Source organism: Pseudophryne corroboree, chromosome 12 (assembly GCF_028390025.1).
Source record: "Pseudophryne corroboree isolate aPseCor3 chromosome 12, aPseCor3.hap2, whole genome shotgun sequence".
Classification (NCBI taxonomy): Eukaryota; Metazoa; Chordata; class Amphibia; order Anura; family Myobatrachidae; genus Pseudophryne; species Pseudophryne corroboree.
In genome coordinates this window covers 160,877,415-160,904,587 of record NC_086455.1, presented here as the reverse complement: position 1 = coordinate 160,904,587, position 27,173 = coordinate 160,877,415, and the positions used below count along the sequence as shown (strand labels likewise).

The following is a 27,173-nucleotide window of genomic DNA, read 5'->3' as shown; positions in this document are numbered from 1 at the left end:
CTTCAGCAAGAGCTTATGGCCTATATGGGTTCTGCACCAACACCCCAGGCGTTGTGCCTCTTGTACCTTTATAGCGGACCTCTTTGTCTATTTTACCTGTTACCTTATGACCTCCTGGTCTGTTACCGTCTGTTAATGACCTCCTGGTCTGTTACTGTTAATGACCTCCTGGTCTGTTACCTTATGACCTCCTGGTCTGTTACCTTATGGTCCGCTATACTCTAATGCTCAAATATTATTTAACCAAGGATGCCTCCCTAGCCACCGTATATGTCACTTACACGTGTGTCCCTTGACGAGTACCCGACTTTCCTTTTGGTTCAACCTCTAAGTTATATAAACTTATGTGATAAAAACACACTCACTCAACACATGTACACTTTGTTTCTATATCTATTTCTGCGCAGAAATTGTCTTCAGTCCAACTGTGTTACCAATTAGGAGCAGGATCTGTTAAACTAAATTTCAGATTTTTCCAAAAATAGATTTGCGTTATTTACCGCGTCGCGTTATTTACCGCTGTGCGTTACTTATCGCCTTTGCGCTAATTATCGCTTTGCGCTAATTCAACTTTTCGTGACTTGAGCTACGTGGGCGTAACCAGACGCTACGTTGCGTAATGTACGCTGCGTGCGTCTGCCGTTTGGATTGCGTACGCAAGTCTTTTGTTAGGGACACGTGTACGCAAAACAAAGATCCACCGTAACACAATTTCTACCTTTATCAATGTAGATGATCCCTGATCATCTACCGCACACCACACTGACTGCCTTATCTCCCAGACAAGCCGTGTGTTGGTCTATACTTTAACTATTACCTCTACTATGAAATAACAGCAAATCTCTTTTAGCACTTTCTATCAACTATAAAACTTGGCAAACAGGAATAGTGATATACGAAATTTGAAAAAGAAATGCAGATAAATGTATGCGTGCGTGTATACGCAAGACAGAAGAGAAATAAAACAGTTTTTAAAAGACACAAGCGTTTTGTTCTTACTTCCGGTTCCCGGATTCCTTCAGCACTCTTTATCTAAGCGAAGCAGACGCTTATCCCGTCAGCACTGCGAGACAACCTCCCACCCTTTGCTGGGGGGATAATGTCTGCTGATCTACCTAGTGCAGATATGAGAAGGATAGGACGAGTCCCCAATTGACAATGCTAAATTCCCTTGTCGTATAAACAACCCTTTATGAAGTCTAAGAACACTGTACGCTGTTTACTTAAGAAGTACCGTAATGGTACGCTAGTTGTGTAACGATCGCTCAGCCGTAGGCGAGACGCTCAAGCGTCACGTTCGCTCACGGCCCAGTGATCACAGGACACGTTATTGGCTATGACTAGAGTAATGATTCGCTATGGCGTAGCGGACGCTCGAGACCACGAGGAGATCACCAGCGGCGCAGACGCTCACAACGCTATACCTTTATGTCTAAACCTTATACCAATGAAATTCACAGAATACCTTAATGTGAGTACAGGGTGTAAGTGCAACCTTGTGTAACCTGACTAACTACAAAGCTGCTTGAGCGTCACCGACGCTCAAGTGAACACTTAACACTATAGGAAATACACAGATACTGGTTTAGGGTCCAAAGCCTATTAACTGTATTATATCTAATATACTCGTAAAAGGGGATAACAGTACAAATGATACACTACAATATAACAGAGACTTCCTAACAAAAATACAATACTATCTAATACAATACAATACTAGTCTAGGGGAGATGTGAGAGAAAAGAGAAAGGAGAGAGAGAGAGAGAGAGAGAGAGACGGAGAGAGAGAGATTGGCTCACAGTAAGACAATATGATTACGGAGAGAAACTTACGCACAAGGGTAAACGATCGCATGCGCCTGGACATCCAGCACCCGATTTTCAGCAATGAGAACCGTTGAAGAGTGAGAGCTGGATGTGGTCGGCCTGCCTATTTATGCCCCACACACAATGCAATCCTACAGTCCCTACAATCCCATTGTCCATTGGACGTCGGAATTCGGCCCTGCATCATAACAAAAGGTCATAGGTTGATTCATACAGGTGGGCTGTGACGATTTGAAACAGCTCAGGTGGGTGGGGAACTAGGTTTCCCGCCGCATACCTGAGTATGAGTAAATAGTAGAAATGGACATAAACTTCTTATGTCCATAACTATTCGCACGAGCGATTAATACGCTCCAAACCAACACCGGAATATTGCTATTTAAATACTCTTCCGATGGGTACCAAACACTACTGCATGACTCCTGTTAGACCCTTCCTACGATACAAAGAGGGATTCCTCAGCTCAGGGACATTCTATATTAACCAAACTTTCAGAATCTATCAAAGGGACCATGATCTACAAACTACATTAATTATGAAAATATGTAACGAATGAGTCGCACGCTACGACTACATAAACTCTACCGTAAATACGCATACCGTGCGCCCGCGGGTGCACGCTATTGCGGGTATGCGCCTTCACGGGAGAGCGTACGCATGCGCAGCACGGACCAGTGTGCGGTGCAAATATGGCAACGTGTATAGGGATATTTTTCTGACTTTGACACCAGCTGCCATGTGTCCCTACTACTGATACTCCAATCCAGCTGCCATGTGTCCCTACTACTGATACTCCAATCCAGCTGCCATGTGTCCCTCCCTACTACTGATACCCAATCCAGCTGCCATGTGTCCCTACTACTGATACCCCAATCCAGCTGCCATGTGTCTACTGATACCCCAATCCAGCTGCCATGTGTCTACTGATACCCCAATCCAGCTGCCATGTGTCCCCACTACTGATACCCCAATCCAGCTGCCATGTGTCCCCACTACTGATACCCCAATCCAGCTGCCATGTGTCCCTACTACTGGTACCCCAATCCAGCTGCCATTTGTCCCTACTACTGGTACCCTAATCCAGCTGCCATGTGTCCCTACTACTGATACCCAATCCAGCTGCCATGTGTCCCTACTACTGATACCCAATCCAGCTGCCATGTGTCCCTACTACTGGTTCCCCAATCCAGCTGCCATTTGTCCCTACTACTGGTACCCCAATCCAGCTGCCATGTGTCCCTACTACTGATACCCCAATCCAGCTGCCATGTGTCCCTACTACTGATACCCCAATCCAGCTGCCATGTGTCCCTACTACTGATACCCCAATCCAGCTGCCATGTGTCCCTACTACTGATACCCCAATCCAGCTGCCATGTGTCCCTACTACTGATACGCCAATCCAGCTGCCATGTGTCCGTACTACTGATACCCCAATCCAGCTGCCATGTGTCCCTACTACTGGTACCCCAATCCAGCTGCCATGTGTCCCTACTACTGATACCCCAATCCAGCTGCCATGTGTCCCTACTACTGGTACCCAAATCCAGCTGCCATGTGTCCCTACTACTGATACCCAATCCAGCTGCCATGTGTCCCTACTACTGATACCCCAATCCAGCTGCCATGTGTTCCTACTACTGATACTCCAATCCAGCTGCCATGTGTCCCTACTACTGATACCCAATCCAGCTGCCATGTGTCCCTACTACTGATACCCCAATCCAGCTGTCATGTGTCCCTACTACTGATACCCCAATCCAGCTGCCATGTGTCCCTACTACTGATACCCCAATCCAGCTGCCATGTGTCCCTACTACTGATACCCCAATCCAGCTGCACTTTATCTCTCTCTAAACTTCGATAATCCTCCCTCCCTATTTAATAGGAAAACAGGAGTACTATAGTGTTTATAGCTGTTTGTTTTTAAATGGCATTATCTATGTTAGTGTTCTTAATTACTGTACAATTAGCCACTGTTACACTTGTCATATAAGCATATATTGTAGACTATTAATAGCGACCCCACTATGACATTATATGATTCCCAGGGGTAAATTTACTAAGGTGGGAGTTTTTTGTCTGTTATCTTCTAGGAGCAGCTAGATAAATGTTAAGTAGAACCTGATTGGTTGCTACAGTATGACAACATCACCAGTTCTAATAAAACTCCCACATTAGTAAATTTACCCCTCACTGTCAGAAAATGACTCTTCTCAAACTCCTGCTGCATTGCCGCAATTGCTGATATTGGGAATGAAAGACTTTTATAAAATCTCTAATTGATAAAAAACCAACCTGTCCCTGGCTAATATATTATTGCAGTTATGGGCCCTCATTCCGATTTGTTCGCTTGTTCTATTTCTTCGCATCGGTGCGATAAGTCGCAAACTGCGCATGCGCAATGTTCGCAGTGCGTCTGCGCCAAGTAAATTAGCAAAAAAGTTTGGTATTTTACTCACGGCGTAACGAAGAATTTTCATCGTTCTGGTGATCGTAGTGTGACAGGAAGTGGGTGTTTCTGGGCGGAAACTGGCCGTTTTATGGGTGTGTGTGAAAAAACGCTGGCGTTTCTGGAAAAAAGGCGGGAGTGGCTGGAGAAACGGGGGAGTGTCTGGGCGATCGCTGGGTGGGTTTGTGACGTCAAACCAGGAACGAAACTGACTGAACTGATCGCAGTGGCAGAGTAAGTCTCGAGCTACTCGGAAACTGCTAAGAAATTTCTAATCGCTATTCTATTCGCAATTCTGCTAATCTTTCGTTCGCAATTCTGCAAAGCTAATATACACTCCCAGTAGGCGGCGGCTTAGCGTGTGCAAAGCTGCTAAAAGCAGCTAACGAACGAACAACTCGGAATGAGGGCCATGGTTTCAAACTTCCTTAATCAACATTAGGACACTAAAGGGGTTGTGGACGGAGACCCCGTCAGCCACATGGTTAATGGAGTCGTGGCGCTGAAGGGGTTAACCCTCAGTGACAGGCGCCATTGTAAAGGTCAATAGGCTCTTGGCGCCACTTTTTGAATGTTTATTGGCGCTAGGCGCCATCTTTAAACTGTAAAGGCGCTAGGCGCTGAGTGTAAAAAAATGTTTAAAAAAATGTGCTGGAGGTGTGTGCCGCGGTCCCGGACCTCTCCGGCGGCAGCAAGACTGACAGCGCACTATGGCGCCGGCGCATGCACAGTAGAGACCCGTTCGCTCGGCTGCGATAAAAAGCAGCGAGCGAACGGGTCAGAATGACCCCCCATGTGTCTGCGGCATTTGCTGGATGAGTGACTGCTGCTGCAGAGTGAGGGCTGTGCTCTGATTGGCTCTCTGAGTCAGTGAGAGACAATCACAGCTAGAGAGAGGAGGGAGTGAGGGGACTGAGCAGGCTCATGCCTGAAGCAGAGAGAGAAAGTGTCAGACAGCCTCTAACGAACCTAGGAAGTCATACCCTCCAGCTGTACCTTTTTGGCAGGTACAGGACCTTTTTTTTATGGCCTGTACCAATTTTTGGCTGTCCAAACTTCAATTGAAAGTATAGGAAAAGGGGCGTGGCCACACCCCTTTAGCTGTGGCCACGCCCCCTTTTCGAATTTGTACCGATTTTTATGTGTAAAATGTTGGCGGGTATGTGAAGATTCCTTGTTACAGACACAGCAGCCAGGCTGGGCATAGCTATTAGGAAGTAGAGAAATCAAGCAACCATCAGAACACCATCGAATGAATACCATTTGATGGTGACAAACATCGAAAGGTCTCTATTGAATGCCAGAAACACTACCATTGATGGTTTCGAAACATCGGTTATCGATGTCCATCCCTAATTATACCTGTTTCACTCTGCTGTAAACATCTTGCTGTATTGCTGAAGTTCTTTTCAGAACTATTTGGGCAAATAAAACATCTTCTGCCTCAAGATGACTGCTTCATCTTGTGACCTGCAGGGCTAGGCCAAACCTAGCTCCGTTCTTCAGCTGTCCAGGATGCACCCTGCGTCTCCAAGCTCCACCCTCCGCCTGCTACCATGCCGTGCTTGGGTAAGTGGCTATTGAGGATTTGGTCAACACATGTTGACGCATACAGAGCAGAACCGTGGTTCCAGATGCCACGGCAACAAGGAGTCTGGGGGTGGCAGCGTAGTACACGCCCACTGTGCAGTGGGTGGAGTCAGTAACAGACAGTATAATAGTAGAGTAGATAGGAATACCATACTTGGCCAGGTGCCGTGTGACCTAAATCTCCATTCTCTGACTGGGCGGTGGGACGTGAAGCGGTGAGGGCTTTCGTATGGAACTGTCCGGTCACGGGTCTATTCATGAAGCAGTGAAAAGTGTGGAGAAGTGAACCTGTGGAGAAGTTGCCCATGGCAACCAATCAGCATTGAAGTAACATTTATAATTTGCATGCTATACAATTGTATGGAGCAAATGATTGGTTTCCATGGACAACTTCACCACAGACTCACTTCTCCACTCTTTTCACTGCTTCATGAATAGACCCCTGTGGTTTGAGCGGTGAAAACAGTGGGGAAACAGACCGGTGGAGAAGTTTCCCATGGCAACCAATCGGCATCTCCCTCACATTTTATACTTGATAAAGGCTTCCTTCAAAGCTGATTGGTTGCTATGGGCAACTTCTCCACTGGATCTTTTCTCCACTCTTTTCATTGCTACATGAATAGACCCTTAAGGTATCCTATAATATAGTTATTTATGCTGAGATACTTTTGGGGCAGATTTAACAAAGCTTGGATAGAGATAAAGTACCAACCAATCAGCTTCTGTCATTTTACAAACAGCCTTTAACATGACAGTTAGGAGCTGATTGGCTGGTATCTCTCTTCACTTTATCACTCTCCAAGGCTGTACAGCACCCCATAGATCTATAGTTTCATATCTCCAAGCTTTGATAACTCTGCCCCTGTATATTACATGTGTAGTAACTTCTAGCTGTTACAATGTATATTGCTACTATTATCCCTCATGTAGATAACACACAACCCCCGTCAGTTCCCCCCAGTGCTCTTATCTCAGCCTATAATGACTTTACATCAGGGATTTCCCATTGAAACATGTTGTAATTTTACTTAGCAGTACTTTTCAAAGTTGAAGCAGCTTTGGCCGCTGAATTTAAAGGGGAACTAATATTAACCTCCCCCTTGGTGTTGTATATAATAGTATTGCCCCTTTAAATCTAGCAGTTCAAACTGCGGCAGCTTTGAAGCACCGGTGGGGTAAATTTAAATCCATCAATTTGTATACAAAGGCGCAAATATCAGCGAGAACAGGGCCGCCGGGGTCAGTCCAGCTGCGACTTCAGACGCAGTCGCTGGGACACACCCACGTCACACCCTCTTCTGGTAGCCACTCACGCAGTTACCAGCCGGGAACGCCCAGGCAGCTGTGTTCTGCATCTGTGTCTGCAGCACAAACAGTGAATGTGCCAACGTACGTTTCGCATGTAGTAGAATGTATTGGTAATAAGCTGGCAGGATCACGCAGCCATCAATTTTCTGTGGGGGGTTTAATGATAGGCTTATTTAGACCAGTGCGTCTCTTATTATTGTCCCTTCTACATAAAGCAAATTGTATTTATAGTTTACTGGCCCTTTAAAAGGACAACATACCCTAGCTGGCACCACCCCAGATCGTATGATGGGGGGAGTTATCAACTCTTGGACAAAGTGTAGAAGTTGCTGTAGCAACCAATCACTTCTACCTGTCATTTTCCTAGCAGGATACAGTCCTTAGTTCGACCTCACTTTAGTCGACACTCAATAGGTCGACCACTATTGGTCAACATGCATTAGGTCGACATCTGGAAAATGGCAACATGGCAAATGTAGACACATGAAAAGGTCGACATGAGTTTTTCACTTTTTTTTTCTTCATTGTTTGAACTTTTTCATACTTTACGATCCACGTGGACTAACCTTGCCCGAAGCGTGGCGAGCGAACACTGTGCACTAATTGGGGTTCCCCATCACTTTATGAAGAAAACGACACTTAAAAAACTCATGTGAACCATTTTCCATGTCGGCCTTTTCCAGTTGCCACCCTAAATAGGGCCGACCCAACAAACCCATTCCTTCCTAGCACAGTCTGCATAGCGACAGAAGCTGATTGGGTGATACTTTATATTTCTCCACTTTATGTCTCTCCCTGCAAGATTCGATACATCTCCCCTATGTGACACCTCATCCAGCTGGAGACTCTGATATCTTTTAGCCAGCATTAATCAGGAGCAAAACGAATGAAATGTTTTCTGTATCATCTGTGATCAAATTGATACGATGTAGACATCCAGATAGTAGTGATACAATAGGATTACATGCAGGCACATGTGCAGAATGAGTTAATAATGTGTGCGTGTTATCACTGTACAAGAGAACTTCTCTGCGGAAGCCATACGGATATACTTAAAATTCCTGATTATTGACACAATACTGTTGTTGCTGGATTGATGCGACTAGTGCAGTCTCATCTGAGACAGCAGATGGCGCTGTCTACCAGTCACTACCTAATGACCACACTGTAACTGGAAGCTAATTCTGCAATACAGGTTCAGCCTCCCATGTCCAAAATTCCCAAATACGGAATATTCCGAAAGGATGGCAACGCATGACCTTCCAGGAAATGACTAGCAAGACATGCTGGGGCTTGTAGTCCCACAGCGACAGGTTGCCATCCTCTGTTACACGCATTTACTAATACCTTGCCTAATCAGCTCTTTCAGAGCAGCTAGAGTAGCACTTATGTTCAGTACACTTGGCTTCTGGATGTTCTCATCATTACTGTCATGTATTCAAGGACACCGTGCGACACCAGCCATGCATACAGCGCTGAGAGCTTATTTAAATACTGTGTTTCATGACATCTTAAAAGAACTGGAATATAGAACTATAGGCGGCTTACACAGAACAGTGATGCGCACATGCACACGGAATAATAGGGGGGCATTCCGAGCTGATCGCTAGCTGCATTCGTTCGCTGTGCAGCGTTGAGGCAAAAAATTTGCACTTCTGCTCATGCGTATGCGGCGCAACGTACTATTACAACGAACGATGTAGTTTCACACAGGGTCTAGCGAAGCTTTTCAGTCGCACTGGTGGCCACAGAGTGATTGTGGGCGTTTCTGGGTGTCAACTGACCGTTTTCAGGGAGTGTTCGAAAAAAACGCAGGCGTGCTATGAAAAACGCAGGCGTGGCTGGGCGAACGCAGGGCGTGTTTGTGACGTCAAAACAGGAACTGAACAGTCTGAAGTGATTGCAAGCGCTGAGTAGGTTTTGAGCGACTCTGAAACTGCACAAAAAAACTTAGTAGCCACTCTGCGATCCTTTCGTTCGCACTTCTTCTAAGCTAAAATACACTCCCAGTGGGCGGCGGCATAGCGTTTGCACGGCTGCTAAAAACCGCTAGCGAGCGATCAACTCGGAATGACCCCCAATGACAGGTAGTGGTGACTTCCAGCCTACACAATAAGAGAAGTATTACTGGGCAGCTGTCATGCATGGAGAATAAGACATTAGAAGGACTTCTTCCGGTGCTCATCTCAATAGCTTTGCTGTAGCAGGATGCAGCCGTCCGCCTTTGCAATGGGTACTGTAACTGGGCAGCTGCAGGGCATATGTGGCCAAAATCCTAAGTCTGGGTACGCACTGTAAGATATCGATATATCGGGTGCACATCGGACAGTGGGCCTAATTCAGACCTGATCGCTCACTAGGGTTTTTTTTTCACCGCTGCAAACAGATAGTCGCCGCTCATAGGGGAGTGTATTTTAGCTGTGCAAGTGTGAGATCGCATGTGTAGCCGAGCTGTACAAACAGATCATGTGCAGTCTGTGCGCAGCCCAGAACTTACTCAGCCGCTGCGATCACATCAGCCTGTCCGGGACCGGTACTGACGTCAGACACCCGCCCTGCAAACGCCTGGACACGCCTGCGTTTTTCCAGCCACTCCCAGAAAACGGTCAGTTGACGCCCACAAACGCCCTCTTCCTGTCAATCTCCTTGCGATCGCCCGCGCGAATGGATTCTTCGCACAAACCCATCGCTGAGCGGCGATCCGCTTTGTACCCGTGCGACACGCTTGCGCATTACGGTGCATGCGCCATTCTGACCTGATCGCAGCGCTGCAAAAAATGCTGAACATAACGAATCTATTAGTCCGTTGGGGAACAATGCGATTTATCTGTATATACATTAAAAATAAACCCCAAAAAGCCGCATGTTAAAATGGTATCCGGACTCCAGGTCGACAGCACAAAGGTCGACACACCTTAGGTCGACGCCAATTGGTCGACACACCTTAGGTCGACATGGACAAAAGGTCGACAGGAACAAGGTCGACATGGAAAAGGTCGACATGAGTTTTTCACGATTTTTTTCTTTTTTGGAACCTTTTCATACTTAACGATCCACGTGGACTACGATTGGAACGGTAAAGTGTGCCGAGCGAAGCGGTAGCGGAGCGAAGGCACCATGCCCGAAGCATGGCCAGCGAAGCGAGCCATGCGAGTGGACGCGGTGCACTAATTGGGGTTCCCGGTCACTCTACGAAGAAAACGACACAAAAAAACACATTAAAAACTCATGTCGACCTTTTTCCATGTCGACCTTGTTCCTGTCGACCATTTGTCCATGTCGACCTAAGGTGTGTCGACCAATTGGCGTCGACCTAAGGTGTGTCGACATCCTCAGTCCCAGACCCGTTAAAATAGCGTCTTTACACCCACAGGGTGAGTCGCTATCAGGCATCCAGCTCTGCACTTGTCGCACATACACCAGATTTACACGCCAGGCGTACTTACTTACACCCAGAGACACTGACACCCAACTGGGTCATGAACAAAAGGAAAGTTTGAAAACATTTGTTTTTATAGCAAAAGAAATAAAATTATATATCACGCGTCTGCATCGCCATCTCTCAGGGACCGGCGGCATGTCTTACTGTTTGGGGGAGCGTTTATGTTCCAGTATATATGTTTCCCATATTGAGCGTTCTGTGTTATCTCTGCTCTCGCCCGGATTTGCAGGTCTGGATATGTCTTGCCAAGGTAAAGCACAGCGTAACCCTCTTCTCTCTTCTGATTCCAGCGAACAGAGTATCTGCCAGGCGCGTGCTTCCGTCATGATCTACGATGACACTAGCAAGAAATGGGTGCCAATCAAACCCGGGCAGCAGGGTTTCAGCCGGATCAACATTTACCACAACACTGCCAGCAATACCTTCAGGGTAGTCGGAGTTAAACTTCAGGATCAGCAGGTAAGTGTGACGTTCATGCATCAGAGTAATGTGTGTGCTTTACGTGTCTTACGGTGCTCGCCATGCAGTACCCCATTCATGTCTGTGGTCCCGCCGAGCTGTGTGGCCTGGGCAGCGTTCTCCCCATGCTATATTTCTCAGGCTGTCCGCCAGGCAAAATTTCCTGCTGCCTGGTAGTGGTATGGCCAAAAGTGCCGCAGCGCTGGCGGAAATGTCATGACAGTGCGGCTGACTGGCTCACTGTTCGGAGGAGCCACCTCGCCCCTGGCCCACCCTGTAAGAGCAATCCGGCTGCCCCTGCACTTCAACACTGGGCCACCCTACTACTGGCAGCCTCAAAGCCTTCCCCTTTTCTTTCCGGTGCCCGCCAAACAGCAAGCGAGATGCTGGATGGTATGGGGAAGGGTGCACAATGGGCTGGTGCCTACCTGCTGTTACAGGGTTCGGCTCATGCTCCCCCTTCCCGTTCACGCACAGTCACACACCTCTCCCCCCACCCCGGCCGCCTCAGAAGGCCGCTCGGCAAGAAACATTATTTGAGGAGAACACTGCTGGATATTAGAGACATAGGGGCTCTGAGGCCAACGTACGTCATCCTGGGGGATTTAAGGAGACAGTCAGCTGACCACTGACATCAGTTCCTTACTTGCTAAACAATCCAGATCTGCCGTCAGCGGGTGTGGGTCGTTGGATCGACACAACTTAGGTCGACAGCCATTAGGTTGACCACTATTGGTCGACATGTCCTATGTCGACAGGTCATTAGGTCGACATGTACTAGGTCGGCAGGTCAAAAGGTCAACATGAGGTTTTTTTGTTTTTGTTTTACTTTTTTTTATGTCGTTTTCTTTGTAAAGTGACGGGCAATCCCAATTAGTGCACTGTGTCCCCTCGCATGCTTCGGGCAAGGTTACCGTTCCCAATTGTAGTCCACGTGGATTGTAAAGTATGAAAAAGTCCAAAAATTAAAAACAAATGTAGAAAAACTCATGTTGACCTAATGACCGTCAGCATCTGTGATGTGATTGATTAAATGTTCTATGTAAAACGCTGCGTAATATATGTAAGTGCTAGATGAGTAAAGTATGTTCCGTCAGAACCTGGAGATGCATTGTGCACAACAGACGCAGTGGTGACTGACTTACATCCGGCGTGCAGGTGTGGAGACCTAAAAAAAAAATGCAGCTTAACAGCGTTAAATTAATTGAAATAGAAATATCTGCAATTTTCCCTTTAAGGATGAAATGGGAATCTGCTCCCCTGCAAAGGTCTGGTGGTCACCTCAATGATACAGCTTTCAGGACCTTATTCAGAGTTGTTAGCAAACCAAAAAAGTTAGCAATTGGGCAAAACCATGGGGGTAATTCCAAGTTGATCGCAGCAGGATTTTTGATAGCAGTTGGGCAAAACCATGTGCACTGCAGGGGAGGCAGATATAACATGTGCAGAGAGAGTTAGATTTGGGTGGGGTGTGTTCAATCTGCAATCTAATTTGCAGTGTAAAAATAAAGCAGCCAGTATTTACCCTGCACAGAAATAAAATAACCCACCCAAATCTAACTCTCTCTGCACATGTTATATCTGCCTCCCCTGCAGTGCACATGGTTTTGCCCAATTGCTATCAAAAATCCTGCTGCGATCAACTTGGAATTACCCCCCATGTGCGCTGCAGGTGGGGCAGATGTAACATGTGCAGAGAGAGTTAGATTTGGGTGGGGTGTGTTCAAACTGAAATCTAAATTGCAGTGTAAAAATAAAGCAGCCAGTATTTACCCTGCACAGAAACAAAATAACCCACCCAAATCTAACTCTCTCTGCACATAGGCCCTCATTCTGAGTTGATCGCTCGCTAGCTACTTTTAGCAGCCGTGCAAACGCATAGTCGCCGCCCACGGGGGAGTGTACTTTTGCTTTGCAAGAGTGCGGACGCCTGTGCAGCCGCGCGGCAGCAAACACATTTTGTGCAGAACAAGACCAGCCCTGTAGTTACTTATTCTGTGCGATGATTGCTGCGACGAGGGTCCCGGTATTGACGTCAGATACCCGCCCAGCAAACGCCAGTGCGACTGAAAGCGTCGCTAGTACCTGTGCAAAACCACAAAGCTCTTTGTATTTGTACGACGCGCGTGCACATTGTTGGGCATACGCATGCGCAGATTAGCCCCGTTCTGCCATAATCGCTGCGCTGCGAAAATCCGTAGCGAGCGATCAACTCGGAATGACCCCCATAGTTACATAGTTAATGAGGTTGAAAAGAGGCAAAATGCCCATCGGGTTCAACCTGTAATCTGTCTTAAGCCGAGTTCTTTATAATGTCCCAATTGAAATAATCTTACATCTGCCCCAATGTTGCATCTGCCCCACCTGCAGTGCACATGGTTTTGCCCAATTGCTAACTTTTTTGGTTTACTAACAAACCTGAATACCCCCCTCAGATTGCAGGTGAGACGCGGCATTGGACCCTTTTCAACTGGCTTCCCGAGACGGCATATTGACGGGTTGGGTTGCCATTGGGGCGGGGACCACGGCGGCATCGGGGGCGAAGGTTGCGCAGGAGATGAGATCATCTCCAGGCCGCCTATACTGTGAACAGGTCCCGGGTCGCATCGACCTGGGTGACCCGTTCACACTGCACCTGACACGGTAATAACCTTTCTTTATTCCCGGATTGAATTATTGGGTCAGGCGACCCGGGAATTCGGGAGTGACCCTTTCACAGCACACAGCGACCCGCGTCGATCCGGCGATATACCGTGCCGATGCCGGATTATTTGTGCTATGTGAAAGGGGTATTAGGTAACAAGAATAGCGGGCTGTGCCTTCATATAATAAAACGTCTACTCTTAATAAGTACTGTCAGCTGGAGGGGTCAATTTCCAACAGCCAATCGTAAGCCAGGAGCTAACGCGTCTTATAGTCATTGTCAATACATCACCTGCTCTTAAGACGTATGTGGGGAAGCTCCCGGCCTAATTATGTTCCAGTTCCATGAACATACCCCAAGCGGCCCTTTCACTTAAGTGCGTTCCGATGAGCTCCACCTACAGTAGCAGCCTATGGAGGTGAGAGTAGGGATCCGCTACTGTAATGGGCTGATCAATGGCAGCCACGTGGGGTTTATCTATGGTACAAAGACGAAGTTCTGTAACGTAGCGCAGCCAATTAAATCTTGCCTTTCATTAATGTGCCTACACAAGCGGATATCCGTTGCTCTGGGTTACAGCACAGCACAGCTCCTTGCTACGTGTTATTGCATAAGCCCTGGAGAGTAACTGTGGCTTCCCGAGGCTGCTTTACTTTCTGTTGGGAACAGCTGTTCCGTATTGTTAACTATCACGTTTCTCCTTTTCAGGTAGTCATAAACTATTCACTGGTGAAGGGTCTGAAATACAACCAGGCGACGCCCACCTTTCACCAATGGAGGGACGCGCGGCAGGTGTACGGCCTGAACTTCGCCAGCAAAGAAGAGGCCACGGCTTTCTCCAACGCCATGCTGTTCGCGCTCAATATCATGAACTCACAAGACGGAGGTAAAAATGCGCAAACATTTTATACACACGAAATGAGAAGCGAAAAAAGTTGGGATTGAGACGCACGGTCTCAGAAATGTCTTGGGCGCGCAGAGGCGGTCTGTGTTGCAGGCGTGTCGCTGTAGTGGTTGCAAACTCACACGCACAGTCCCTCGCATAGGAGAATTAGCACCTAGCGTGGGTCTGGTTGCCGATGGTGACGACTAAAGACGCACCAGGAGGAATTACAGCGCCTACAGATGTTCAGAGTGGGTTTCTCCGTCCTTGCACATGGACGCACGGATGTACACTGGGAAAAGGACTTAGGGGCTAATTCAGACCTGATCGTAGTCGTGCAAGCTACGATCAGCCACCCTGACATGTGGGAGGACGCCCAGCACAGGGATAGTCCGCCTCCCATGTCTGGCCCTCCCCCCGCCGCACAGGTACAAAGCATCGCACGACGGCGATGCTTTTCTACCTGCACAGCTCCTGCTCTCCGGGTCGCAGTGACTGCGTGTGACATCGTGCAGCCACTGCGGCCTGCCCCCCACACGGTTCGGGCACGCCTGCTTGGCCCGGACCACGCCCCCAAAACGGTGGCCCATCCCCGCCGGCCCGCCCCCTCCGGCCCAGTGTCAATCAGGCAGAGGCGATCGCTGGGCAGGGATGCCGATCGCATCTCTGGCATGCACCGGCGCACTGTGGCGCCGGTGCATGCGCAGTTCAGACCTGATCGCCCGCTGCGCGAAAACGCACAGAAGCGATCGGGTCTGAATTAGGCCCTTATAGCGGTATCTGCGCAAAGTCAAAGCCGTACATAGACCCCATAATCGGTAGGGGGGTATTGATCGTACATTGCGCTGACTAGTGGCATCTACTTCTGCACATGCTGTGCAGGGTCATCTACAGACGATCGGGGTTCAGCTCCGCATCAGGTCCCTCTGCATGTGTAGCCTATGTGTGGTTTCTAATTGGGTCACTGTAGCCTAGATTGGCAGAACTACAAGTCCCAGCATGCACTGCAAGCCAGAGGCAGTTCCAAAAGGGCTGCAGAGCCACCGGTCACGTACTACACACACACACACGTACATATATATGATTTTTATTTTCATGAGCCGCTTGTACTCGGTGTCGCTGCCTGGTGTCGGCGCTGTGACTTTGCACGTACAGCTGTGTGGAGGAGCGTCAGCAGCCCTGCGTTTCAGGCTGGACCTCTCAGCCCTACTGTATGTTACACTGACGAGTGACACTCGATGCTGATCTAGAACAGGCAGCTCCTGTTTCACTGTCCTGCGCCTGCCTATTTGGATACATATATGGTCTCTCAGCTTTTCCTGTCACTGCTGCCCTGATTGGACGACTTTCTGTCCAAAATATCCCTGGGAGTCTTTTAGTTGCTTAATTCTTGGCTACTTTACAATGGGCATTTCCTGGTTCCCGCGCCCACATGCGGGGGATTTCCCTATTCCTGCTGAGCACGGATTTGCTGCTGTGACCCGTCAGACTCTTATTACCCGATGGTTCTTCTGGATACGTTTTGCTTCCTGTCCGGTGCCAGAATCAAACTGAAGGACCCTATAACTCGCCCTGTTTCATGCTGCCACTGGGCAGATAATTTGAATCATTTGCTATGCCAGGCCACCAAACTGGGCACGGTCATTGCAAACGAGTTAGCTTGGCCACTATCAACCTGACCGGTGAGTAGGCTCCAACGTAACCCCTACGAATTCAGCCGCCGTGCCACGGGTTATGTAATGTCATTAAAAGTGTCCAAGTGTTTAATTGATGTAGTTAGCTTGTTACCCAGCAAAACTCATTTACATGTTCTCGCAGTATCATTAAAACTTTTATTTTTTCGTAAAGATGTATAAAAACCCTGTATATATATTAAATCTCATGAAAATCGATGAATGATTAACCCTGTATTGGCACCCTTTGGCCTGGTAGCAGCCAATCTACCTTTCCAGAGGGAAAGAGGAGGATTCTACGTGTAAGTTTTCATATTAAAAACTGCACTTGAAATTCTTGTTAAAACTTTTTTTTTTGTGTTAGTTTTTGCTGTCTCAGGTGGTCATTCCGAGTTGATCGCTCACTAGCAGTTTTTAGCAGCCGTACAAACGCTATGCCGCCGCCCACTGGGAGTGCATTTTAGCTTAGCAGAAGTGCGAATGAAAGGATCGCAAAGTTTTTTTGTGCAGTTTTAGAGTAGCTCAAAACCTACTCAGCGCTTGCGATCACTTCAGACTGTTCAGTTCCTGTTTTGACATCACGAACACGCCCTGCGTTCACCCAGCCACGCCTGCGTTTTTCCCTGGCACGCCTGCGTTTTTCCACACACTCCCTGAAAACGGTCAGTTGACACCAAGAAACGCCCACTTCATGTCAATCACTCTGCGGCCAGCAGTGCACTGAAAAGCTTCGCTAGACACTGTGTGAAAGTACATCGTTCATTGTAATAGTATGTTGCGTGTGCGCATTGCACCGCATACGCATGCGCAGAACTGCCTTTTCTCTAACGTCCTAAGTGGATGCTGGGGACTCCGTAAGGACCATGGGGAATAGCGGCTCCGCAGGAGACTGGGCACATCTAAAGAAAGCTTTAGGACTATCTGGTGTGCACTGGCTCCTCCCCCTATGACCCTCCTCCAAGCCTCAGTTAGATCTCTGTGCCCGAACGAGAAGGGTGCACACTAGGGGCTCTCCTGAGCTTCTTAGTGAAAGTTTTAGATTAGGTTTTTTATTTTCAGTGAGACCTGCTGGCAACAGGCTCACTGCATCGAGGGACTAAGGGGAGAAGAAGCGAACTCACCTGCGTGCAGAGTGGATTGGGCTTCTTAGGCTACTGGACATTAGCTCCAGAGGGACGATCACAGGCCCAGCTTGGATGGGTCCCAGATCCGCGCCGCCGGCCCCCTTACAGAGCCAGAAGGCAGAAGAGGTCCGGAAAATCGGCGGCAGAAGACGTCCTGTCTTCAACAAGGTAGCGCACAGCACTGCAGCTGTGCGCCATTGCTCTCAGCACACTTCGGTCACTGAGGGTGCAGGGCGCTGGGGGGGGGGCGCCCTGAGACGCAATAAAAACACCTTGGATGGCAAAAAAAATGCATCACATATAGCTCCTGGGCTATATGGATGCATTTAACCCCTGCCAGAATCCATAAAAAAGCAGGAGAAAAGTCCGCGAAAAAGGGGCGGAGCCTATCTCCTCAGCACACTGGCGCCATTTTCCCTCACAGCTCCGTTGGAGGGAAGCTCCCTGTCTCTCCCCTGCAGTCACTACACTACAGAAAGGGTTAAAAAAAAGAGAGGGGGGCACTAATTAGGCGCAGTATTAACTATACAGCAGCTATAAGGGGAAAAACACTTATATAAGGTTATCCCTGTATATATATAGCGCTCTGGTGTGTGCTGGCAAACTCTCCCTCTGTCTCCCCAAAGGGCTAGTGGGGTCCTGTCCTCTATCAGAGCATTCCCTGTGTGTGTGCTGTGTGTCGGTACTTTTGTGTTGACATGTATGAGGAGAAAAATGATGTGGAGACGGAGCAGATTGCCTGTAATAGTAATGTCACCCCCTAGGGGGTCGACACCTGAGTGGATGAACTGTTGGAAGGAATTACGTGACAGTGTCAGCTCTGTATAAAAGACAGTGGTTGACATGAGACAGCCGGCTACTCAGCTTGTGCCTGTCCAGACGTCTCATAGGCCGTCAGGGGCTCTAAAGCGCCCGTTACCTCAGATGGCAGATATAGACGCCGACACGGATACTGACTCCAGTGTCGACGGTGAAGAGACGAATGTGACTTCCAGTAGGGCCACACGTTACATGATTGAGGCAATGAAAAATGTTTTACACATTTCTGATAATACGAGTACCACCAAAAAAAGGGGTATTATGTTCGGTGAGGAAAAACTACCTGTAGTTTTCCTGAATCTGAGAAATGAAATGAGGTGTGTGATGATGCGTGGGTTTCCCCCGATAACAACGGATAATTTCTAAAATGTTATTGGCATTATATCCTTTCCCAACAAAAAGGTTTATGTGTGCATAGGCGCCTTTGTAACAAAGATGAGAGAGTAGTGTAAAAACAATTTTAAAAACAATTGGATCTACCTTTTTATCTTTGATTATATCCTTTCCCGCCAGAGGTTAGGGTGCGTTGGGAAACACCCCCTAGGGGGGATAAAGCGCTCACACGCTTGTAAGGGCTCTACCTTCGCCTGAGATGGCCGCCCTTAAGGATCCTGCTGATAGAAAGCAGGAGGGTATCCTAAAAGGTATTTACACACATACTGGTGTTATACTGCGACCAGCAATCGCCTCAGCCTGGATGTGCAGTGCTGGGTTGGCGTGGTCGGATTCCCTGACTGAAAATATTGATACCCTAGATAGGGATAGTATATTTTTGCCTATAGAGCATTTAAAAGATGCATTTTTATATATGCGTGATGCACAGCGGAATATTTGCCAACTGGCATCAAGTCTAAGCGCGTTGTCCATTTCTACCAGTAGAGGGTTATGGACACGTCAGTGGTCAGGTGATGCGTATTCCAAACGGCATTTGGAAGTATTGCTTTATTAAGGGAGGAGTTATTTGGGGTCGGTCTTTCAGACCTGGTGGCCACGGCAACAGCTGGGAATTCCACGTTTGTACCCCAGGTCGCCTCTCAACATGAGAAGACGCCGTATTATCAGGCGCAGTCTTTTCGTGGACAAGCGGGCAAAAGGTTCCTCATTTCTGCCCCGTGACAGAGGGAGAGGAAAAAGGCTGCAGAAATCAGCCAGTTCCCAGGAACAGAAACCCTCTCCCGCCTCTGCCAAGCCCTCAGTATACGCTGGGGCTTTACAAGCAGAATCAGGCACGGTGGGGGGCCCGTCTCAATGAATTTCAGCGCGCAGTGGGCTCACTCGCAAGTAGACCCCTGGATCCTTCAGGTGATATCTCAGGGGTACAAATTAGAATTCGAGACGTCTCCCCCTCGCCGTTTCCTAAAGTCGGCTTTACCAATGAATCCTTCTGACAGGGAGACAGTTTTGGAAGCCATTCACAAGCTGTATTCCCAGCAGGTGATAATCAAGATACCCCTCCTGCAACAGGGAACGGGGTATTATTCCACACTGTTGTGGTACCGAAGCCGGACGGCTCGGTGAGACCGATTCTAAATCTAAAATCTTTGAACACTTACGTACAGAGGTTCAAATTCAAGATTGAGTCACTCAGAGCAGTGATTGCGAACCTGGAAGAAGGGGACTACATGATGTCTCGGGACATCAAGGATGCTTACCTTCATGTCAAAATTTACCCTTCTCACCAAGGGTACCTCAGGTTTATGGTACAGAACTGTCACTATCAGTTCAGACGCTGCCGTATGGATGGTACACGGCACCCCGGGTCTTTACCAAGGTAATGACCGAAATGATGATATTCCTTCGAAGGAAGTGAATTTTAGTTATCCCTTCCTTGGACAATTCCCTGATAAGGGTAAGATCCAGGGAACAGTTGGAGGTCGGTGTAGCACTATCTCAGGTAGTGTTGCGGCAGCACGATTGGATTCTCAATATTCCAAAATCGCACCTGGTTCCGAAGACGTGTCTTCTGTTCCTAGGGATGATCCTGGACACAGTCCAGAAAAAGGTGTTTCTCCCGGAGGAGAAAGCCAGGGAGTTATCCGAGCTAGTCAGGAACCTCCTAAAACCGAGCCAAGTCTCAGTGCATCAATGCACAAGGGTTCTGGGTAAAATGGTGGCTTCCTACGAAGCAATCCCATTCGGCAGATTCCACGCAAGAACTTTCCAGTGGGACCTGCTGGACAAATGGTCCGGATAGCATCTTCAGATGCATCAGCGGATAACCCTGTCACCAAGGACAAGGGTGTCCCTCCTGTGGTGGTTGCAGAGTGCTCATCTTCTAGAGGGCCGCAGATTAGGCATTCAGGACTGGGTCCTGGTGACCACGGATGCCAGCCTGCGAGGCTGGGGAGCAGTCACACAGGGAAGGAATATCCAGGGCTTATGGTCAAGCCTGGAGACATCACTTCACATAAATATCCTGAAGCTAAGGGACATTTACAATGCTCTAAGCTTAGCAAGACCTCTGCTTCAAGGTCAGCCGGTGTTGATCCAGTCGGACAACATCACGGCAGTCACCCACGTAAACAGACAGGGTGGCACAAGAAGCAGGAGGGCAATGGCAGAAGCTGCAAGGATTCTTCGCTGGGCGGAAAATCATGTGATAGCACTGTCAGCAGTATTCATTCCGGGAGTGGACAACTGGGAAGCAGACTTCCTCAGCACGACCTCCACCCGGGAGAGTGGGGACTTCACCCAGAAGTCTTCCACATGATTAAAAACTCGACAGGTATTGCGCCAGGTCCAGGGACCCTCAGGCAATAAGCTGTAGACGCTCTGGTAACACCGTGGGTGTACCAGTCAGGGTATGTGTTCCCTCCTCTGCCTCTCATACCCAAGGTACTGAGATTGATAAGATGGAGAGGAGTAAGCACTATATTCGTGGTTCCGGATTGGCCAAGAAGGACTTGGTAACCGGAACTTCAAGAGATGCTCACGGAGGATCCGTGGCCTCTACCTCTAAGAAGGGACCTGCTCCAGCAAGGACCCTGTCTGTTCCAAGACTTACCGCGGCTGCGTTTGACGGCATGGCGGTTGAACGCCGGATCCTGAAGGAAAAAAGGCATTCCGGATGAAGTCATCCCTATCCTGATCAAAGCCAGGAAGGATGTAACCGCAAAAACATTATCACCGCAATTGGCAAAAATATGTTGCGTGGTGCGAGGCCAGTAAGGCCCGACGGAGGAAATTCAACTGGGTCGATTCCTACATTTCCTGCAAACAGGAGTGTCTATGGGCCTGAAATTGGGGTCCATTAAGGTTCAAATTTCGGCCCTGTCAATTTTCTTCCAAAAAGAACTAGCTTCAGTCCCTGAAGTTCAGACGTTTGTAAAAGGGGTACTGCATATACAGCCTCCTTTTGTGCCTCCAGTGGCACTTTGGGATCTCAATGTAGTTTTGGGTTCCAAAAGTCACATTGGTTTGAACCACTTAAATCTGTGGAGTTAAAATATCTCACATGGAAAGTGGTCATGCTGTTGGCCCTGGCCTGGGCCAGGCGCGTGTCAGAATTGGCGGCTTTATCCTGAAAAAGCCCTTATCTGATTTTCCATTCGGACAGGGCGGAATTGAGGACTCGTCCTCAGTTTCTCCCCAAGGTGGTTTCAGCGTCTCACCTGAACCAACCTATTGGTGGTGCCTGCGGCTACTAGGGACTTGGAGGCCTCCAAGTTGCTAGACGTTGTCAGTGCCCTGAAAATATATGTTTCCAGGACGGCTGGAGTCAGGAAATCTGACTCGCTGTTTATCCTGTGTGCACCCAACAAGCTGGGTGCTCCTGCTTCTAAGCAGACTATTGCTCGTTGGATTTGTAGTACAATTCAGCTTGCACATTCTGTGGCAGGCCTGCCACAGCCAAAAATCTGTAAATGCCCACTCCACAAGGAAGGTGGGCTCATCTTGGGCGGCTGCCCGAGGGGTCTCGGCTTTACAACTTTGCCGAGCAGCTACTTGGTCAGGAGCAAATACGTTTGTAAAATTCTACAAAATTGATATCCTGGCTGAGGAGGACCTGGAGTTCTCTCATTTGGTGCTGCAGAGTCATCCACACTCTCCCGCCCGTTTGGGAGCTTTGGTATAATCCCCATGGTCCTTACGGAGTCCCCAGCATCCACTTAGGACGTTAGAGAAAATAAGAATTTACTTACCGATAATTCTATTTCTCATAGTCCGTAGTGGATGCTGGGCGCCCATCCCAAGTGCGGATTGTCTGCAATACTTGTACATAGTTATTGTTACAAAAATCGGGTTATTATTGTTGTGAGCCATCTTTCAGAGGCTCCTCTGTTATCATGCTGTTAACTGGGTTCAGATCACAGGTTATACGGTGTGATTGGTGTGGCTGGTATGAGTCTTACCCGGGATTCAAAATCCTTCCTTATTGTGTACGCTCGTCCGGGCACAGTATCCTAACTGAGGCTTGGAGGAGGGTCATAGGGGGAGGAGCCAGTGCACACCAGATAGTCCTAAAGCTTTCTTTAGATGTGCCCAGTCTCCTGCGGAGCCGCTATTCCCCATGGTCCTTACGGAGTCCCCAGCATCCACTACGGACTATGAGAAATAGAATTATCGGTAAGTAAATTCTTATTTTTTTGCCTGATCGCTGCGCAGCGGCCGAAAGCAGCTAGCGATCAACTCGGAATGACCCCCCTAGATGCTTACATTGTGCAGGAAAAATATGGTAGCCCAGCAAGGCGCACCGATTTGGACCATACTAGCAAATCACATGCAATGACCTAAAACAGGAGGTAAAGAGGGCCTCGCTGAAAGAAGCTTACACTCTAATTGGTGTGGGGTACAACTTATACATAGGGGTGTGGGCAAAACAATTGCAACTGCTAGTTGTATGCGGCTTGTGTAAGGCTACTGTAAAATAAAAAGCTGAATCTGTTATATGTAAAATAATTATTGATCAGGTATTATCAAACTAAAAAAAATGAATAAACTGATAAGTTATTACTTTATTTATTATTATTATTATTAATAATAATAATAATAAAAATACTTATTAATTCTTTATTATGTCGAAAGTATGTTGTAACCATTATATACAATTTTTAAAGATAATTTAAATTGAGGGAGAACACTGGGTTATGTGTATATCTATATTATGGAACAGCACTGCCGGTCAACCACAAAGACATTTATATTTTATAGTGTGATTTAAATGACACAAGCCGCTTGTACACGTCAGAAATTAAGTTTCGCAGTCATAAGCTCATTCCAAAAATATGTTCCAATAAGCTCTTTAAAACATAAATAGATGGTTTTATTTCGAGTGATGGGACTGTAACAGATAGAACCCTAACGTACTCGTTACTATGATTGATCCGGCGACTTCTCACCCCGCCTTCATGCAGGAATTTCATAGATTTCATTCGTTATCAAACTTTAAGATTAATTACACCAACGGGGTAGCTCTGAATATCTCAACTCCTACGCGAGTGATTGAGGACCTCCGAGACTCGTTTCCATTCCAGTGGCACCCGTCTCAACTCAAGTACTTAGGGGTCCTCCTGTCTTGGGATTGCTCTGACTTATACAGACTTAACCTCCTCTCCCTGTTACATAAGATCAAAACCGACTTTAACAAATGGTCTTTGCTTACACTATCCTGGTTCGGCGGGATTAATACGGTAAAAATGACAGTTCTGCCGAAAGTCCTTTATTTTTCTCCAAACTTTACACATATCGATACCAGCTTACTTTTTCAAAGAGCTGAAAGCTTTAGTTGGTCGTTTTGTATGGGATCTGAAGGGTCATCAACTCTCTCAGTCGTTACTGATCCGCAATCGAGCGGAGGGGGATCTCCAGCTATCCTATTACCTTAGCTATTACCATGCTGTCCACTTGGCCAGGGTCCTTGAGATGTCCAGACTCCCTGCTAGTAAGCACTGGCCATTGACACCCCCTCACACATTCTTCCGTGGCTCCAGAGAATCCCTCCCCACCCTAGACCCAACTCTCAACTGTTGGAAGACATTTTGGCATTTTTTAGTCCTTCCCTACCCATGCCCTTACTACATAACCCGGACTTACCTCCAATCCCCCATTACCCTGTCTCCCCTATCAGTCTGGTCTAGGGTTGGTGGCTCCCGACTAGGTCATTTGATGGGATCGGATGGTGTCCATTCCTTTGCAGACTTGCAACAAACCTTTGGGATCCCGTCTGGCTCTTTCTGGGCCTATTTACAACTCCGGCATTATATTGCCTCGTTACCGGCCCGTCTTTTGAATCTTTATGTCTCAATGTGACCGTGCCGCAACACTTAGTTTCTCTTTTGTATAGACAATGTCTCGCCAGTCTTTCCCTCAGCCTTCCCCATTTGTCGTGGCCTGGCAAAGAGACTTACAGAGGGAACTGTCTGCTGACCACTGGTCTCAAGTGTACCGTTTCACCGTTGTCAGCTCCCCTTCACGCCAGGTATTGAAAACGCAATACAAAATTATGTCTAGATGGTTCCGCTGCCCTGGCCGTGTCCAACAAATGTTTCAGATTATGGGGTCATTCCGACCCGATTGCACGCTGCACTTCTTCGCAGCTGTGTGATTGGGTCGGAACTGCGCATGCGCGGCAGCCGCATTGCGCACGCGCGTCGTTGCCCAGCAATGGCCGTCGCTGGGCAATGACAGGGACAGCGACGAAAGCGATCGCAAGAAGATTGACAGGTGGAAGGCGTTCTGGGGCGGATAATCACCGTTTTCTGGGAGTGGTGAGTCCAACGCAGGCGTGTCCAGGCGTTTGCAGGGCGGGTGTCTGACGTCAACTTCGGGACCAGTCACGCTGAAGACATCGCAGCCGGTGAGTATGTCAGGACCTACTTAGAAACTGCAAAAAATCTTTTTGCATAGCAGGGCTGCATAAGCGTTCGCAGCCTTGCTATGCAAAAAATCCCTCCCCCATAGGCGGCGACTAGACGATCGCACAGGCTGCAAAAAGCAGCTTTGTGCGATCAACTCAGAATGAGGGCCTATATGCGCAGTCTGCTGGAGATGTGGCCAATCGCAGGGCCCCCCCTTCCACATATGGTGGCAATGCCCAGTATTGGCTGGCTTCTGGCCAATCTATCACTCGACAATTCACTGGATGCCCAGTCCCTTTGACGCCTGAGTTTTGGCTTCTTAGTCTAATGGATATCCCCCTATCCCAATTCAAGATATCTTTGCTGCGACATCTTATGAACGCTGCTAGGACCACTATTCCGTGCTTCTGGCGGTCTACCATACAACCCCCCCCCCATTTCCAAGTGGTTCCAAAGGATTGACTTTGATATGGCCATGGAAGACCTTACGATCTACTCAAGTCAATCCTCCTCCCAGTTTACCGCTACCTGGTTTGAATAGTTGAGCTTCAAGGATAACCCTGACATATGCTGCTCGCATGATAATTCCGTCTCACAATGCCATAGTGTTCTGTATTTTGTAGATCATTTGATTTAAGAAACAAAAAGGAAATGTACATTTAGGTCCCCGGCCGAGATCAGCAGCGTCCTACTAATTTCCTGCGGTTGTTTACATTCTTCAGAATCGAGTCATTGCTCCTGATTTGAGTTGTATGCAAGTTGGAACGCGGCCGCATCTATAAGAAAACAGTGCTCGCCTTGTGATCTGCAGAGGCGCATTGCAAGCAATGCTGGCGCATCTATCTTTTGCTTGCAGCCACTGACTGGGCGTTACCGGCTGTAGGACATTGGTGGCGGGTTTCGGGCATGTGGCTAGCACACTGTCTTGTTCTAGTAGCGATGGTGTTTTGGCAGAGATTACAATGGAATGGTGATCCAGCTGTGAAAGTGCGCTTCATGTTATTGGTCCTTCGTGATAAGTGTTTTATCGTTTATGTGGAAAAAATATGGTCTCTGGGTGGACCTCGGGGGCATAAAGTTCTTAGAAGCGTCCAAGAGGTGAGCAAAACATCGCCGTGTGCTGCCCCTGGTGCCATTCTTCTGCTGGTAACACAGAGAGATATTTTATCTCCCTGGTCATTCCAAGTTGATTGCTAGCTGCATTCGTTTGCTGTGCAGCGATGTGGGGAAAAACGGCACTTCTGCATATGCGGCGCAATGCACACATGCGGCGTACTATTACAACGAACGATGTAGTTTCACACAAGGTCTAACGAAGCTTTTCAGTCGCACTGCTGGCCGCAGAGTGATTGACATGAAGTGGGCGTTTCTGGGTGTCAACTGACCGTTTTCAGGGAGTGTTCGAAAAAACGCAGGCGTGCCAGGAAAAACGCAGGTGTGGCTGGGTGAACGCAGGGCGTGTTCGTGACGTCAAAACAGGAACTGAACAGTCTGAAGTCATCGCAAGCGCTGAGTAGGTTTTGAGCTACTCTGAAACTGCGCAATAAAACTTTGTAGCCGCTCTGCGATCCTTTCGTTCGCACTTCTGCTAAGCTAAAATACACTCCCAGTGGGAGGCGGCATAGCGTTTGCACGGCTGCTAAAAACTGCTAGCGAGCGATCAACTCTGAATGACCCCCCATGTGAACTGTGCTTAGTTCAACTTCAAACATTAAAAGGTTATTCACAAAACTCAGAAGTATACAGTCGCACGCAGAGCTTTTTATTGTGCGTTCGGTACATGTATACCGCCCAGCCTTGTAGGACCACTTGCAGGTACAGCAGTCGCAAATGGAAATGTGTATGCAGTCATGAAGCCAGCGGTCATTGTGCTGACATTCATCGCGTCAGCATGAGAATGTCAAGAATTATTATGTCGACATAGTTAAAATGATGACACCATTAATGCCAGCACATGGAAAATGTTTTACATGGACAAATTGTTGACATGATATGTCGGCATGGCGAAATGTTTGGGATACTGCAAAAACTGATTGTCAGCAATGTGTCCAGAGCGTATCCTGCGTGTTTCCGTGTCGCATGCTGCAGAGCCAAGTGTACGCCAGTGCGGGTGGTGCTGAGCCTTATGCATTTCATTCTCCCCGGCACTTAGGAGT

At 48.0% G+C, this 27,173-nt stretch overlaps 1 protein-coding gene across 11 annotated transcripts in view; it reads left to right on the top strand.

Moving 5' to 3' along the window:
- EVL (Enah/Vasp-like) overlaps nucleotides 1–27,173 on the top strand; it is a 191,993-nt gene that overhangs the window by 87,049 nt on the left and 77,771 nt on the right. For 10 of the 11 annotated variants that reach the window (XM_063948353.1, XM_063948352.1, XM_063948354.1 and 7 more), the window contains exons 2-3: nucleotides 10,909–11,077; nucleotides 14,430–14,607. In XM_063948353.1, coding sequence (XP_063804423.1) covers nucleotides 10,909–11,077; nucleotides 14,430–14,607 — 347 coding nt within the window. Of the gene's footprint in view, nucleotides 1–10,908; nucleotides 11,078–14,429; nucleotides 14,608–16,185; nucleotides 16,287–27,173 lie in introns of those variants that run through there. The other variant, XM_063948357.1, reaches the window with a different exon arrangement.